The sequence below is a fragment of the Sceloporus undulatus genome, chromosome 5, assembly GCF_019175285.1.
Source record: "Sceloporus undulatus isolate JIND9_A2432 ecotype Alabama chromosome 5, SceUnd_v1.1, whole genome shotgun sequence".
NCBI lineage: Eukaryota > Metazoa > Chordata > Lepidosauria > Squamata > Phrynosomatidae > Sceloporus > Sceloporus undulatus.
The window spans coordinates 29,438,968-29,456,535 of NC_056526.1; the positions used below are offsets into that span (position 1 = coordinate 29,438,968).

The window sequence follows — 17,568 nt, forward strand, 5'->3', positions numbered from 1 at the left end:
CCACGGAATCATAGCCCACAGTCCCTGGTATTCATTGGAAGTCTCTCATCCCAGTACTAACCAGGGCTGACCCAGCATAGCTTCATGATCAAACAGGGTCTGATGCCTTTAGGGTATTTTTGCTCTTTCCACGCACCATACAAATCACAATTTTTCCTTGAATTTCGAATGGAATATAATGGATGTGTAAATATTCTTAGTTTTTTCCAGCTAAGGTAACAGCTTGCTCATAAACAGACTTAAAAGCAATTTTAAAAGGTCAACAACAACCGGTGGGTCAAAGAAGTCCTACCATGTGTCTGCCAGTGACAGAATAATAAATTGTCTCTTCTGCAGGTTTTATGATTAGTTCAGCAAACTGAATTACAGAATGAATTGGTAGTGATTCCAAACCAGGGGTGTGCAACTGTGACACACATGGGGGAGCAGTTTTCCACTCCTGGAACCCTTCGGAGCCTCACAGACAATAACAAAACTAAAATTGACATGAGGTCTACTTCCAGTTTTCAAAGGGGAGGGTCATTTCTTGATCTGTGCAAGGAAGGCTGGGAGCTTACATAAAAGATTTTGTTTAGCCACAAAAGAAAAGGCAGTCTCTAGAGGGCCAAGAGCCACAAAAACAACCTGAGGGCTGCATCTGATCTAAACTAAGGCAACCATTGTGATCATATCAAATTATAAGAATACTTACTAGGTCACAGGGCTACTTGGAAAGATGGGAGAGAAGGAAAGGGGCAGGTCTGGTATTCTGGCAAAACACATTTGTGTTAATGGATTGAAAGATAAGGTTGAAGAGTCTTGAAAATGGGAGCAGGGTGAGAAGTAATGAACATCATTCAATTTAACAATGAATTTATCTGGTTAGTGCCAAGAGAAACAGGGCCAAAGTTGGAACGCTGAGCAATGTGAACTTGAGGGAGATCCGGAAGCTTGCAGCAGAATAAAACAATCTTTAACACTAAAGGAACAAAAGGCGGAGGGGGGAGCTCTCCCAAACCTTCCCAGTTAGGACTGAGTATATTCAATAGCCATGGGATGTTGGGTGTAATGTGGAAAAGCAACACTGAGAATGGAGTGAATGACCCACTTTGGAGCTCTGTGCTGGAGCATGAACGGTAATACTTTGTTGCAGGTCCTATTCATTCCTCTGGATTGATTACAGCCAACACATGCTTGCTCAGAAGTAGGTTATTTTGTCGCCAGTCAGATTTAATCCTGCATTGATTTTAAGCAACATGCTCAGCATTCCAAGCAAAAATCCTTCAACAAACATACAGTTTTTTTTTCTTCAGGGAAACAATTCCTGTGTTTCCGGATACCCGCATTCTAGCACTCTGACTCTTTCAGTCTATCTCCAACTTCTGAATAAGGGCATCCATTTTATATAAATCATCTTTTCTCCTTCTCTCCCCACTAAGGGGTTCATAGCAACTTTGTGTGTTGCTATGTAGATATAGAAATGTAGACATAGAAAACAATATGGTGGAGGAAGGTTAAGCAAACCTAAACCAGAAGTGGAAATCATGCAGCCCTCCAACTGGTATTGTAGTACAACTCTTAGCATTCCCCACCACTGCCTAGACTGGCTGGAGCATCTGACATTTGCAGTTCAAGAAAAGTTGGAGGGACACATCATGATTCTCATCCATCATCCAGGAGAATTCAAGTTTAGTGAACTAATTGGCCTTGACAGAATAAGTCAATAGATTAAAATGTCCTTGCAGTGCATATAAGCCTTGAAAAATTATACAATATAATCCACATTATTATTAGTTAATGCAGCCCATTGGCAGGCAATGGTCCTTGGCTTGACTTCAAAAGCCATGTGTGAGAGATGGTTGTCATTCAAATCTATAGTTAGACTAAAAGCAACCAGGTTGCACAAACTGAGATACAAGAAATAAAAGGAAAGACTGAAGACTGGAGACAAAGGGAGGTCTAGGGCACAGAGCATCTACCATGAAGTATGAGGTATGATCTGGACCAAAAGTATTGTGGAAAATCAAGAAGATTGGGGAAAGGTGTGGTGGGTCATCAGCCAAGTAATCCTTCCAGAGGAAATGGGGAGGCAAATGGATTGGGAACTTGATTCCAAGGGCAACAACAATGTTGCTCAAGAAAAAGCCCACAGTCAACTAGAAAGTATTAATGGTTAGGCACATTCAGAAGGAACTGATGTCGCCGTTTGTGAGATGATAGTGAAGCCATACTGGGGCTCAAAGAGTAGTGCTGTCTTAGTCTTGTGCCTTCCAATTGTCCCAGTTTGGTGGGAACATTCCCAATTAATTCTCTGTCATCCCACTTTTTCGGCTGCTTTAAAAATGTCCCAGTTTTTCTTTCCCCCTCTCATTTCCCCCTTTCATCCTCCATTGACTTCACTTGGTACAGAGCAATAGCACCTTCATTTATACACCACAAGCTTCATATATGCTTCATACCACACTAAGCAGTCTCTAAGTGGTTTACAATTGTAAGCCAATTGCCCCCAACAAGCTGGGTACTCATTTTAATGACCTCAAAAGGATGCCATTCTAAGTCAACCCTGAGTCCCTGGCTAGGGTTGAACTCACAACCTTGTGATTTGTGAGTGAGTGGCTTCAGTACAAACAACTTAACCACTGCACCTGTATTAGAAGAAAAAGGGCTGCTTTGCACTTAAGTAATTTGGTGGGGGAAGAGGAGAGAAGAGTCTTGCCCTTTTCTCCTAGCTGGTGTGTTCTACCATGTGTGACACCTTGACCACATTCTGATGTAGCTTGGCCACACACGTCATGGTTTCCATTTGTGAAACATTGAGGGTATGTGGTCTCCCTTTGTTGTATATTTGTATATCAGAGACTACTGCATGGGGTATGAACCTTTAGGTTTGATTAGTAGGTCATTCATGACACTTCCTAACTTTCCTGATGTTGGTCAGCGTGTTGTGCTACTCGTTTTAGGATGAAAATATGCCCCTGTAACAGAAATCTGTCTCAGTTTGTTTATCTCTTCCTTATGGACAATCCACATTAAATCTGTTTTATATATTGTACTTGCTACCCTTGGGGTATTTTTTTTTAACTGAAGGTATGAGTGACAAATGATATAAATAAATCTGCCAGCATAAGCACTTGATGTACTCCTGTTGGCAAGGGTATAGACAGCTACAGAAATAGATATTACTTCAGAAGTTGTACCTGATGGATAGAATATAGATGTACCCACAACTCTTTTAACAGTGTCAGCTGCAGGGGTTCATAGCCTTAACTTTCATAGGAATTCCATCCCTGCCTCTTCACTTCTACTGCAAATTGACAAAGCAGTGCACAAATGAATTGCAAACTTTGCTCATAAATATTTCTTTCTCTCAATCTGTAGATCTACCAAGCACCTTCTTAATGAATTTAAATGCACAAAACACTGAAAGCATAACCTTCAATGAATTGCACCAGAATCTGTGTGAGGATCAATGCATGAACTGGTAAGGATGGGGGGAAGGAGAAGCTATCTTGTGTATTAAGTAGTTTTTAATGTAGGCTGATGTTATATATATATATATATATATATATATATATAGGCATACCACTGTTGGTTCTAAAAAAAATTGTAGCACTTGCTTCTTCGTGGTTTTAAGTATTTTATTTCACATATTTAGTTAGCTTATAGGGCTTCCCATATATTGGAGAAATGTAAACAGTGATACAATTTTTTATTTTTTAAAAAGGATAAACCTGAGGTTGTGAAATTCAGTGTCAGGTTCTAACTTCTTTCCCCCATTATCCAATCTATGTGATTTACAAAGTTCGGAAAAATTACTGTTTCAGATAGTAGCTCCTAGAACCTCTCAGCTGGCATGATCAGTGGCCTGTTGGCTGGAGGATTCTGTTGATTTCTCAGTGGAACTGTGACACTTAAAGTGTATCTAGCTCATGTCATTTGGGTTAAACATATGGAGCCTTAAAAAAAAATTTGGCTGTCTTCATCTGTGAGGTATGAATTTGTATGCTTGTTAATTTTCTAATTTATTGAGCTGTACAACAGATAAAATGACCCCTATTCCTAACATCCAATGGCCAGATAAAGTTCTGAAAGATCTTCAAAACATAAAAGGTTAAAATCAGTTGTAAATGCCCCAATTGCTTGGCCAGCTATGTTGATCCTAGCTTTGATTGATAGGAAAGTGTATTTGTGTTTAATGTATTTGTGCAGTAATTTACCACACTGAAAGTTGGGACTCACTCGATGTAATAATACATTATGAGGGGAAAGTTCCAGACAGAATGAAGTAGCACATATGTAGGGTTGCCTGCTCCCCTCCTTCCTGGTCCCAGCCGGGGCCAAGAAGGAGGACAGGCTGCGGCGATCGCCGCAGGCCTCCTCCCCTCCTTCCTGGTCCCAGCGGGGGCCAGGAACGAGGGGAGGCCGCGGCGATCGCCGCAGGCCTCCTCCCCTCCTTCCTGGTCCTAGCCGGGGCCAGGAACGAGGAGAGGCCCCGATCCTGGCCTCCGATCACGGTGAGGCCCGGGGCCCAGGCGGGGAAGGAAAGCCTCCTTAAATGGAGGCTTTCCCTCGCCGCTTGGCCTCCGCTCCCCGCCGCGATCGCCAGGGAAAATGTAGGACAGAATTTTCAAATGTAGGACACATTTATGTGTCCTACATTAGAAAATTTTGTCCTACATTTTCCCGGTTTTGAGGTTCGGCGCTATGGCAACCCTACACATATGGAAATGTTTCTACAAACTAGTTATCTATGTGTTGGAATAGATGTTGGACTACCCTGGACTACTCACAAACCTGTGAGCTAGGGAGTATGTATTGGGATCTCACAAGAGATGGCCCTAGTTATGTTACAAGGTTGACATTACAAGGGGAAGCTCCTGGTGATGCAATTAAGCAGGATAACTGAAGCGTCAACCATAGCTGCTCAGAGAATGCCATTCAAATTAGAAACCTCTAAGTCTAACAAATGAGTACACACACATACATGCATGTTTGCTTATTTTACAAGACAGTCCTCTTGCCCTGAAATTCCTTCCCCTTGCCATTAGGACTGGAGAAGAGATGCTAAGAATAAAGTTAGTTGCTTAATGTCTTCATGACAATGAAGAACTCCGTTAGTTTGCAGCTGCCAGTGATGTTGCAAGTCAGGAGTAGGCAATGCTGTGGAAATGCTGTACTGTATACAAGACCTTGCATTAAATAATAAAATAATAAAATTTTTATTTATATACCGCCCTTCTGTATAATCAGGGCGGTATACAACATCATAAAATACATGGGTTACAAATACAGTAAAAACAAATGGATTAAAAACAATTCTGGCCAGCTTGCCACTGCTGACATGGGGGGGGGGGGGAAGGAAATTAGTTGGGGCCTGTATCAGGGAATGCTAGTTTAAACAGGAAGGTCTTCAGCCCCTTTTTGAACTGGGCCAGGGAGGTGGCCGAGCGGAGCTCAATGGGCAGGGAGTTCCAGAGGGTCGGGGCCGAGATGGTAAAAGTCCTCCTAGACATGGAGGCTAGTCTGGCCCCTGGAACCCTCAATAGCTGCTGCCCAGATGTTCTGAGAGTGCGGGGCGGATTGTATGGAGAGAGGCGGTCCTCAAGGTATCCTCGGCCCAAGCCATTTAGGGCTTTATAGGTAATAACCAACACCTTGTATTGCGCCCGGAAGCGAATAGGCAGCCAGTGCAGATCTTTAAGCACTGGTGTTATATGACTGGCTCTGGGTATGCCAGTAACCAGTCTGGCTGCCATATTCTGCACTAGTTGTAGCTTCCGGGTATGGTACAAGGGTTGCCCCATGTAGAGCGCATTGCAGAAATCCAAACGAGAGGTTACCAGAGCATGTACTACCGTTTCAAGGTTCCTCTGGTCCAGGTAGGGACGCAGCTGGCGAATCAGCCGAAGCTGATAACAGGTGCTCCTGACCGTCGCATCCACCTGAGATGTAAGGTGGAGCGACGAATCAAGGAGCACCCCCAGACTGCGTACCGAGTCCTTCACAGGAAGCGTGATCCCGTTCAGGACAGGTGGAACCACCGCCATCCCTGGGCCAGGGGAACCTATCACGAGCACCTCCGTTTTCTCTGGATTCAGACTGAGTCGGTTTTCCCTCATCCAGCCCATTACCGACTCCAGACAGGCCACGAGAGGAGAGATGCCATCCCCAGTCACTGCATCAGTCGGAGACATAGAGAAGACTATTTGGGTGTCATCAGCGTACTGATAACCCCGTGCCCCATGTCTCCGGATGATCTCTCCCAGCGGTTTCATGTAAATGTTGAAAAGCATGGGAGACAGAATGGCTCCTTGAGGGACCCAGATATAAGGGCCCTCTTATCGGAGCACACGTCTCCCAGCTGCACCATCTGGAACCTCCCAGAGAGGTAGGATCGGAACCACTGGAGCGCAGTGCCCCCGACTCCCACCTCTGCCAGGCGTTCCAGAAGGATACCATGGTCTATGGTATCGAAAGCCGCTGAGATGTCCAAGAGCACCAACAGGGACACGCTTCCCCTGTCAATGCCCAATGGAGACAAAAGGGGGTTGTACAATTTAGGTAGGGTAGCTGCATCAAAACAGGGGGTATATGAATTGTGGTTGATGCTCTGTTTAGTGCTGTGGAGCAAAAGAGATTTTGAAATAAAAGACATCTGCCACAATCTGTGAAATTTCTGTTTTGGGATATGGGATAAAGGGATACTTGGGAAAGTTCTTGCTTCTTCTACAAAGGCCTATATCCAGTTATTCAATCCAATCAAAGTAAAACCATTAAATTAATGTAAACTTAGTAAGTCAGCCCTTACATAATTTCCATTTAATCAAAATCTAGTTGGAATTAATAAGGCCAAGATATCTTAACTGGGGCATGTAAGTCCAATTGTGCAGTGTTTCATGCAAGTACGGTAACAGTGTTGGAACACTGGCATAAAATAGTTTGAGCAATTGCCCAGTGACTGTCTAAATTCCACTTGTACTGTAATTTTAAAAGAGGTGATGACATATTTGCTTCCTGTCCTCCACGTGTTTCTAGTGCATACCGTAGTTAGTACATTTATTTTGGCTGCCTGACTCGCCCTGAAAGTATTTGTTCTTCCGTGGCACAGGAAGTGATTTTGCCACATTAAGTCCTGAGCAGAATAAATAGCTCCCTAATACTAGTGTAAGCTATTAAAGTAATTTGCATTTCAAACAACTGGTTCCCCAAAGGTTGAATGCTAGTGTCATCTTTATAGCTAAAGAACAGAAGCTTGCTCAAATCACTCCTCCCCAATGAAGAAGCCAGTGGTGTATCAAAAGTTAGCATTATATATATTGCGCCTTTCAGTTGGCTTAATAAAAGTGTTGCTGTCATGTGTAGTTTGGATTTCTTGCATAATAATGCTCTAAAGTACTGTATAAATGTGGAGGGTCACTTTCTTGTTTTTTTAGGAGAACTGCATCTGTCTCTGCACAGCTGTGATAGCTCCATCCTGAAGGTTGCTTTCTTAGGTAGGTATAAGGTTTTTGGTTAATCCTTAATGATGGTACTGCAACTGAGGAAGTGGACTTTAGTCTACGAAAGCTCATGCTGACAGCATCTTTCAGTTAGTCTCAAAGGTGCTACAAGATCTCTCTACATACTGATTGTACAGACTAACACGACTATATCTTTGAATTCTACCTTACTGATGGTGTGGCTGATGCCTCAAATGATGCCTTACTCATTATCTGAATAATATATCTAATTGTAGTACTTTTTGAGACTAACTGAAAGAAAGAAGTTGGCAGCATGAGCTCTCGTAGACTTCAGTCTACTTCCTCAGATGCTTTTGAAGTGAAATCAAGACTGGATTATCAATGGTACAGTTGGCGAAATGCAACAATGCTCTCTTTGTGCATACACATGCACACACACAAACATGTGTTGCTGTTGAGAGAGAAATGCCTTCACTCTTCCAAGGGTTGGTAGCACTTAGTTTCCACCCTGGACTCGTTTCCCAGCAGCAGAGATGTTGGGAAAGTATCTTATCCTTTACCTCAAGCAGCAAAATATTTGACCAATCTGTATAGCTTTTTTTACTCTTTATCTCCACAATGAATACAGCTACTGATTTATTTATTTTTTGCTCCTCTGCTTTAAAAATAAATGTATTATTGAAATGTGAGGATATGAGCCTAAAATGGGCCAGCTGAATTTATGAACTGGTAAATGGCACATATGTCAAATGTGGACAAGTATATAAAATTACCTAATGCTGTTCATCATATTAATGTGGGAATCTGTTACCTCATTGATGACATGCTGTCCAGCATAGCATAATCATGAAAAGGCTTCTGTAAAATTGTAACCATCTTTGTCTTGTGTAAAAGGGCTTGTCCATAATCTTATTTTATTTTTTTCCTGATTTTTTTAAAAAAAAATCTTCACCATCTGTTTTAAATGTTAAGTTCTTTGGGTATACAAACCTGTCTCTGTCATTCTCCAAGAAGACATTATATACACTAGTGGTTTCATAATAATGAAGATATGGATTATATTTATGAAAATATACATAACAGCGAGGGGTTTTTTTAGCCTCAGAATGGTATAGTTCAGTGAAATTTGTAGTTTAGCTCTGTTAATTTCCTCCCACCCCATAAGGTAATGAAAAAGTGTACAGCATATGGCAGCTAAAAATCAAAAAATCAAATATGCTTAGTAATCTTACTACCTGATTCAATTTCAGACAGAAACTAACTGTATTTAGATAGATAAGCATTCATGTTTTGCAGTACAATTGAAATATGGTGACTTAGTTTTTCAGTAAGTGCAGCACTTTCAATGTCAAAGTGCCCTTCAAAAATAGATTTATATTTTAAAGCAGATTGAATCACCTGGTTTTGCCTCTGTTTTCCTTATCTAGATTTGTGTGTGTATCAACATGCCTCTCAACAATGAGCAGAACAGTGACTGTGATTCTTCAAGGTTCTCTGAAAGCACAGCTTCCTCATCCAGTGACTCTGAATACTCCAGGCAAAGTTTCACCAGTGATTCTTCAAGCAAGCCAAGCTCCCCAGCATGTAAGCTCACATCATGTGCTGCTAGTATATGAGATGCATGTGACTCACATCACCTGAGGGCTGCAGTTTTTTCAAACATGTTTGCTCCTTTGGGCAATGGCCTAGAGATGCTTCAATCAAAATTAGGCTAGCTGCAGTTTGAGGGCCAAAAGGTTTCTTCTTATGCTCCTCCCTGCAATGTTAGTGATGAGCAACAAGAAACCCAGAACAGTTTTATAACAGCAGAGATTGTGAAAGTTACTTAATTGAAATTCACCATACTGAACGAAAAGTACAGCTTCTTGTTCCCCACCCTCCCATCTTCTAGGCATTTTCAGATGGATTTTTTCCCTTTATTTCAGCAACAAGTCCTCCTCAAGTGGTTACATTTGATGAAATGATGGCAGCAGCTAGAAACTTGTCAAACTTGACTCTGGCTCATGAAATTGCTGTAAATGAGAATTTCTACATGGAACGCACAGAGCATCCTCAGAACAGGTAACCTACAGGTTGTTAAAAACAATGTCAAAAACTGCTCCTGCAGGAACAAGTTCTAAAACAACTCAAATCATGGCAAGTCTCAGATGGTTGGCATGCATTCTGGGGATTTTGCAAAGGTTTTCATATTCAGGGATGGGCAATTATTTTGAGGCTTTTATTCAAGAAATGTATGTAGTATGTTACAGTCTTGAATTGCCAAGAAGCAAGTTGTAAGAACAAAGTACAATTAAGACAAGTAAAGCAATACTAAAACTTCCATACTTAAAATAGATTCACTCTACCAGTCTGGCAGCTAAAAAAACCATCATCCACTGCTTAAATGTGGCTTCATCCACTTTTACCGTGAGATTGGCATAGTATGAGTTAAAAGCAGAGGTATCTAAGAAACAGTGGGGCATGTTTTATTGTGTTGCACCTTTTACTGGGATCTGCAGTGTTGTTTTATAGCACCAGTTTTACAAAGCATACCAGGTAAACCTGATACATTTTACATTGATAATGATTACTTTCTGGCTGATCAGCAGCCAGGGATTACAACCAAGGTGGCAAGTTTTTGCATTGCTGCAATAGCTTGTAGAAGAAAAATGGTGTCTTAATTTTTAATTTTTACTCTATTGATCTCATCTAGTATTTGTATTTGAAGGGATTTCATTCTATATAGTTATTTGAATTTATATCCTCCAAGATGTATTCCTATTGTATTTGTACTGTACCGTTTGCATTGTTTTGTTTCTTTTCTATTGGGCATTGTATAATATTGTACTCTTTTATCTTGTTTTGTGCTGGTCATTGGCCATAATAAAATTTCATTTCATTTCAAGTTGTCTCAAAAGGAAGACCTGCATACTAAAATTTACATTTTCATACATTGCATGCTGGTGTCTGTTTCACTCTATATGTTTAGAGTTTTGGACCAGAGTGCCGAGTCCTTTACCATCAACCATGTTGGGTGCTGCACACATATCATCATCCAAACAACTGAAGCAACAAATATGCTTGCATATCATCAGCCGTGGCTGATTGGGCTTAACTGGAACTACATGCACAGTTATTGGTCACAAGTGTGGGAAAGTACAGTCCCCCTGATATTGTTGGACTACAGCTCCCAGCATCCCTCACAACTGGCAGTAGTGGCTAATTATGATTGGGGCTGCATTCCAATCTGAAGGGCAATACTTTGCCTACTCCTATTGCATCAGAAATAGTCTTTATTACCTGGGGCCCTATCATAGTAAAACTGTTTTGCATATGTTATAGCAATTGCATACAGACCTTTCAGTTAATAAAAATGCAGAATCTTCCTTGCAATCAAAGAAGTGTGATCTGATTTGTATAAAAGTTAATAGTTTGCTTATTTTATATTTACTTTCTCTTCCTGAAACCCTCAGCTTGCCTGGAAGGGTAAAACAAATTGTACACCAAGCATTCTGGGATCGCTTGGAGGAAGACCTGAATGAAGATCCTCCTGAATATGAGCATGCTATTAAGCTGTTTGAAGAAATTAAAGAGGCAAGTTTTTAACAAACTATGATTACTCCTTCTTTCTCTTATGTTGGGTTGTTGTTATACATTCAGTGTTTGTTAACATAGCTCCAAGCTAGAAAAAGTTACAATTTTGGACTACAGCTCCCAGAATTCAGCCACTAACTGTGCTGGCTGGGGGATTCTAGGTAGGGTTGCCATAACTGTCAGCCTCCAAACCTGGACAAATGTAAAAAAAAATGTAGGACAAATTTTAGCCCCAAATGTAGGACATATTTTTAGAATGGAGGACATGCGAACAACTAAAAAAAGCATTAATATAAATGCATGTTTCTTAGGCATGCTCAAAATGGAGAACATTTTGGCATTATTCCTACTGAAAGAAGGAGAAGGAGGAGGGGAAAGAGGAAGAGAAAGAGGGGAAGAAAAAGAAGAGGAGGAGGAGGGGAAAGAGGAAGAGAAAGGGGAAGAAAAAGGAGGAGGAAGGTCAGGAGGGGAAGAAAAAAGAAGAGGAGCAGGGAAAAGAGGAAGAGAAAGAAGGGAAGAAAAAGAAGAAGAGGGAGGGAAAGAGGAAGAGAAAGAAGGGAAGACAAAGAAGAGGAGGAAGGGAAAGAAGGGATGAAAAAGAAGAAGAGGAAGAGAAAGAGGGGAAGAAAAGGAGGAGGAGGAGGAAGGGAAAGAAGGGAAGAAAAATTAGAGGAAGAGGAGGGGAAAGAGGAAGAGAAACAAGGGAAGAAAAAGAAAAGGAGCCCTCTCCAGCCCTTGGCCCGCCCGAGGGACGAAAAAGGAGAAGCTACTTCTGTTGAGGCTGGCTGGCCAATGGGGGAGACTGGAGCTGGAACAGCCCCGCCCCCTGCTAGCAGTCACAGGCTCCTGCAGCAGGGGGCCTGGGTGGACTGGCCAGCCACTGGCCAGCCAGCCTGAAGAGAAAGAGCTTCTTCTCAGCCCTGCGCGTGGCTGTGCAGAACAGTAAGCGCATGGTGCAGGGGAAGCGCGGGGCTTGTGGCCGGGTGGCGAAGGCCACGTCAGTGGTGGTGGTGGCGGCTAGAGGACTGGCCGTAACGGTGGCCAAAGGCTCCGCCACAGCAGCACCCTAACAAAACCCGGGGCGGGGGCAAACCCAGGACAAGTGGCAAACCGGGACGTCCCGCCCCCAGGCGGGATATGTTATCCCTAATTCTAGGAGCTGTCATTAAATAAATAAATTTTATCAAACTGGAAAATCTAGCAAGAACCAGAGGCAGTAGGAAAAATACAGAGCTGTTCATTTGGATGCCTTTCTGGGCTGTCAGAATTCAACCCATGGTTTCCAGCTGATGACCAAAGCACAGTAAATACAGGATGCATTCTTGGAGAAAATTGTGCTGTTACAAACAGACATCTTTCACTACTCAAGGGAATACCGCTTCTAAATAAATTATGTGCAAAGCACATCAACTGAGTCTGGGACTCTAACCACTACAGTACATCTTTTCTTTTGTACAAAAATGTAATGTCCCATGCTATATCATAGGATCTCAGGGTGGCATGTAAATAAAATTAATTTAAACAAATTAAAATCTAAAACAATAAAAATAATTTAAGCTAAAAGCATATTAACAAGTTAAAACAATTTAAAATCACATGCACATACATTTTGGAATTAGTCAGGCAGCATAGGCTTTTATAAAAAGCCATATTTTTTTCCTTGATGTTTGGATTAATGAAGCTAGCATTTGTCCCATTTGGGCCTCCAAGGGCAGGCCGTTCCACAACCAATGCCACAGCTGAGAAGTTCCTTTCCCATGTCCTTATGCAGTGTACTGATCCCACTCATGAGCGACAAAGGAAACCTGCAGACCTGACTTTTCTTGAGCAGGCATATGTAAATGAGGGGTGTTCCTTCAAATAACAAGGTCCCAAGCCAGTTAAGACTTAAAATGTCATCACAAGAACCTGGAATACAGACTAGAAACATTGGCAGCCAGTGCAATTCCTTTGTGTTATATGCTGTCTATATGTTATTCCAGCCAGCAGACTAGCTGCTGCAGCATTTTGCTATATCATCTTCAGGGCAGCCTCACATGCAGTAGAGTAATCAGACTGGGAGGTTACCAGTGCATGAACAACTGTGGCTAGGTTATCCTTGTCCAGGAAGGGCTGTAGCTAGTGGAGAGTCCAAATCTGATCCCAGACACTCTGGGCCCAAGGATTCTACATGGAATTCCATGACAAAAATGGATCTAGATACACTTCCAAGCTACACACTTGCTCTGCCAGAGGGAGTGTAGGATAGGTTAGTTAGACACTTCAGGGACCTGAGAATCACTAATCCACAAATCCACATCTTGCTGGGATTCAGCTTCAGTTTATTGGTCTCCATCCAGCCCATTACAGCATCTGGCACTGGTTCAGCACTTGCACGGTGCCAACTGACTCCAGTGACAAGGACAAACAGGGCTGAGAGTCATCAACATGCTTATAGCACTTCACTCAAAAATCCTTTCCTTTGGCTTTCTGTAAAGCAACATGTGTTGGTATAGTACTGTCCTTCTTTAAAATTATTTTGACATTACTGACATGAATGCCCTCCCCGCCATGCAAAAGTAGACAGGCAACGGAAGCTAGGATATTCTGACATTGTATGATGAGATGAGATGAGATGAGATGAGACCACATTTGGGGGATCATCTTCCAGTATTCAGCTACTGGAAGAACAGGAGCCCTATGCCTCTCCTCCTTCTGTTAAGTTATGTAAGACCTTCAAGATCTTTGTGGACCATTGACTACATGTGGTAAATCTTAACTGGTTTGTGTTTTTAATGTTGCAGATCCTTCTTTCTTTCCTGAATCCTGGTGCTAACAGAATGCGAAGTCAAATCTGTGAAGTCCTGGACACAGACCTTATAAGGCAGCAGGCTGAACACAATGCAGTTGACATCCAGGGCCTTGCAAACTATGTCATCAGCACCATGGGGAAGCTGTGTGCTCCAGTAAGGGATGATGATGTAAACAAATTAAAAGCTACTGGGGATATTGTAGCATTGTTGAGGTTTGTGTCTGCTTTTTAAAATACTGATTTTTTTATCTCCCCAAAATGAAGATTGCCTAAATACTGTACTTTCATTTAAAAACATACAACAAAACCCTGATGTTTAGAGACAGATTAAACATTACCCTGTCAGGGTTCACCTATGGAATTCTAGGATTGGCAGTTTAGGGAGAGGTATTTAGAATTCTCAGCCAGAGAGCTGTAGTGCCTCACCAAACTACAAATCCCAGGATTCCACAGGATGCAGGTATGGCAGTTAACATGGAATAATAATTATAGTGCTGTAATTGTGTTGCATTATCATCTCCAGCCAGTTTAGGGACTGGAGACAGCTACTAACTTATCTCCAATGCAATCGAATAGTGTCCACTCCAAGCACTTTATTTAAAGTGAGTTTTGATCAGTAAGTTTTGTGAAAATTTAATGTAAGATATATATTTGTTGTTGTTGTTCTTATGTGCCTTCAAGTCATTTCTGACTTTGGGTGACTCAAAGGCGAACCTATCATGGGATTTTCTTGGAAGATATGCACACAATATGATGGGCCCTTGGTACCCACCAGGGTTTGCTTCCAGGACCCCCTGTGGATACCAAAATCCGTGGATGCTCAAGTAGCATTAAATACAATGGCATACTGAAATGGTGCCATTTATATAAAATATCAAAAACAAGGTTTGCTTTTGGAATTTGTACTATTTTTAAATGTTTCTAGGCCATGGATGGTTGACTCCATGGATAAAAAATATGTCCAACTGTATACATTAACCCTATTGAAACATCCGCTAATCTAAGTAAAACAATGGGGCACACACCATCACTACCCCTCTGCCATGTCACTGCTCACTCAATGAGCAACAACCTGAAGAGGAAAGCCTCTTTTATGATACCCTACCCAAACCATTAACAGAGGAGGCAATTCTCTTGTCAGGTGGAGAGTGACACTGGAGGAGTGCATGGCTACCCCACTCCCCTCTTTACATGTCTACTTAAGTAGATTACTGAATAGAGTCTTTGAATTATTTAACAAATGCACAATTCTCCATTTAAGCTTCTAATATTAGTAGTATAGTTCCACATTTTATCTCTTGGTTTTTCACTGGGTGGAGAGGTTGCCCTAAGAAATTGTACTGCTGGGACATTAAGATAAGTGTGTGTATCTGCATTCTGTTTGAAAGGATTGCTGCCAAATAGTGTGTAAGCAAGCTTCCCGTCATACTTGACAGCTGTTGAAAACTTGTTTCTTGTATTCTTTCAGGCAAATATTCCGTGTTCTGGATCTCATGACTATGGATATGGTTAATTTCACTATTAAGAATCTTAGACCTCATCTTCAGCGTAACCTGGTGGATTACGAAAGAGCAAAATTCCAAGATATACTTGAAGAAACACCAAGTATGTGTTTTGCTTCCATAAGAGGATGTAGTCAGTGTAGTCTGGTGGTAGAAGGAGGTGCCCCTGTGCTATAGCTAAAAGGAGGGCCAAGGGATAGGTAAATTTATATCTTCCTTTCCCTAGCTATTGTTGGGAAAAGTTGAAAAGGTAATAAGGTTATTTGTTCAGTTATGTGAAAATATCTGGAGCACATTACCTTCAGCTCTATGAAATGTTCTCTACTGTTTTCATTTGTATTGTACCGTTTAGATGCCCTGGACCTGACCACAGAATGGATAAGGGAGTCTATTCAGGACGAATTATCTTCTGTTTCCTGTGAAATGTCTTTACCTCCTGGTGCTTATGGGACCTCTAAACCAAATCTGAGCCCAACTTTGGTGCTAACAAATAGCTACTTGAAACTACTGCGGTGGGATTACCAGACAAAAGCTATTCCTGAGGTAAAAACACAAATTTTGCTTACTGTCAAAAAGCCAGCATAGTGCAGTGCTTTGGACTAGAATTTCACTCCCTGGGAGACATTGGCCAGGTCATACTTTCTCAGTCTAAGATAAGAAGGCAATAGCAAACCTCTGAATAATGCCAAGGAGACCCTATAATAGGGTTGCTGTAAATTGGAGTCAACTTGGAGGTGTGTAAAACCCAAGGACTTTTTAAAAAAATATCTCTTAATCTCTTTGACAGTAATAACTTGTATCCAGCTTGTATCATGGCTCTCTGTAATGAAAGTAGGCTTTCTGAAGTGAGTGGGTGGGTTGGATTGTAGAGGCATGAGAGGAAGGCTGAATCTCCAGATTAATTCTAGTGCCCTGTCGTACATCAAGGAATTGCTCTCAAAGAGATTTAAGTACAAATATGTTCACAAAATATGTCCACAGGAGAAGCAGGGAGGCTAGGCTAACTTCAGCTCTTCTTTTTCCATTGGCAAGGAAAGTTTTTTTTAAATTCAGATTCTTTTTTTTTATGTTGACGCTAACTACTTGCTGAAGTACATTTCAATTTTGTGGGTGCCACCATTTCTTTCTCCTTGGTGTGTGTTTATCTGATAAGATTATTATTATTTAATGAAAACATTTTATATATATTGTTAGCCATGTTAAGCACTATTTTATTTTCAATCTGGAAGGTGGAATTTTCATGTAATAGAGAAATCAGAGTGAAGTGAATTGAGGCCTAAACAAGAAAGAATTAGATTCAGATCATCACTCTCATCCAAGAAAGCCTGGACTCACACAGCAGTCATATGCCAAGAAGGCAATATTTACTGTTGTTCAAGAGTTCTTAAAATCTATGGAGTTGTCTTCTAACTGCTGGTTAAGAGTCACTACTAGTTGGGACCACCCTCTATCATAATGAGACATTTATCATCAATCAATCAATTCCACTTGCCTACTTATCATAATTTCACTAGAAGCCTGCATGACTAAACAGAGGCTATTGTACACTGGGCATATAATGAGAAGTCATTGGAAAAAATGATAAAGAAGCTATGGCCCTGAGTTTGCAAAATCTGAACAGAGCTGTTGAAAACTGGAGCTTTTGGAAGTCTCTCGTTCATAGGGTCAGCATCAGTCAAAGCTTGACAGCAAATAACAACATGGGCTCCACCTCTTGCTTCATTATTTACTTAGATAAATCAGTCCGGGAAAATTCCTCAGGGGTGAGCTGTGAGCATTGTAATTCCTATCCATAAAAAGGGCTCTATGGCCGATCCTAAAAACTTTAGACCTATCAGCCTATTGAATATCATCTCTAAACTCTATGCAAGATACCTGTTAGGCAAACTAGAGGTCTGGGCTATGGAAAACGACATTTTTGCAGAAGAACAAGCCGGGTTTAGGAAGGGTAAATCTACACTAGATCAGTGTTTTCTTTTTACACCACATGATTCAAAAATACTTCCAAAAGGATAGAAAAGACCTTTTCACTGCCTTTGTTGATTTTACTTCTGCTTTTGACCTAGTCGACTGAGATCGACTCTGGTCAAAATTAACGGCGGCTACATGCTATAAGCAGCAACAGGCAAGGGTCAAATAACTATGTGGTGGCCCAGACATTCCCCAACCTCATCTGGCAGAAGCAGATTCTTTAGGAAAGGTGTCTGCATCCCATAGAAATTTCCCCTTTTAAGAGTATACTAACCAGCTCACATTAGTGAGT

At 41.4% G+C, this 17,568-nt stretch overlaps 1 protein-coding gene across 2 annotated transcripts in view; it reads left to right on the top strand.

The window, feature by feature from the left end:
• Positions 1–17,568, top strand: part of TCP11L2 (t-complex 11 like 2) — a 28,319-nt gene that overhangs the window by 3,406 nt on the left and 7,345 nt on the right. For both annotated transcript variants that reach the window (XM_042469075.1, XM_042469074.1), the window contains exons 2-9: positions 3,358–3,460; positions 7,413–7,472; positions 8,867–9,023; positions 9,365–9,500; positions 10,892–11,012; positions 13,796–14,016; positions 15,272–15,408; positions 15,658–15,848. In XM_042469075.1, the coding sequence (XP_042325009.1) occupies positions 8,885–9,023; positions 9,365–9,500; positions 10,892–11,012; positions 13,796–14,016; positions 15,272–15,408; positions 15,658–15,848 (945 nt within the window). In that variant the 5' untranslated portion in view covers positions 3,358–3,460; positions 7,413–7,472; positions 8,867–8,884. The remainder of the gene's footprint in view (positions 1–3,357; positions 3,461–7,412; positions 7,473–8,866; positions 9,024–9,364; positions 9,501–10,891; positions 11,013–13,795; positions 14,017–15,271; positions 15,409–15,657; positions 15,849–17,568) is intronic.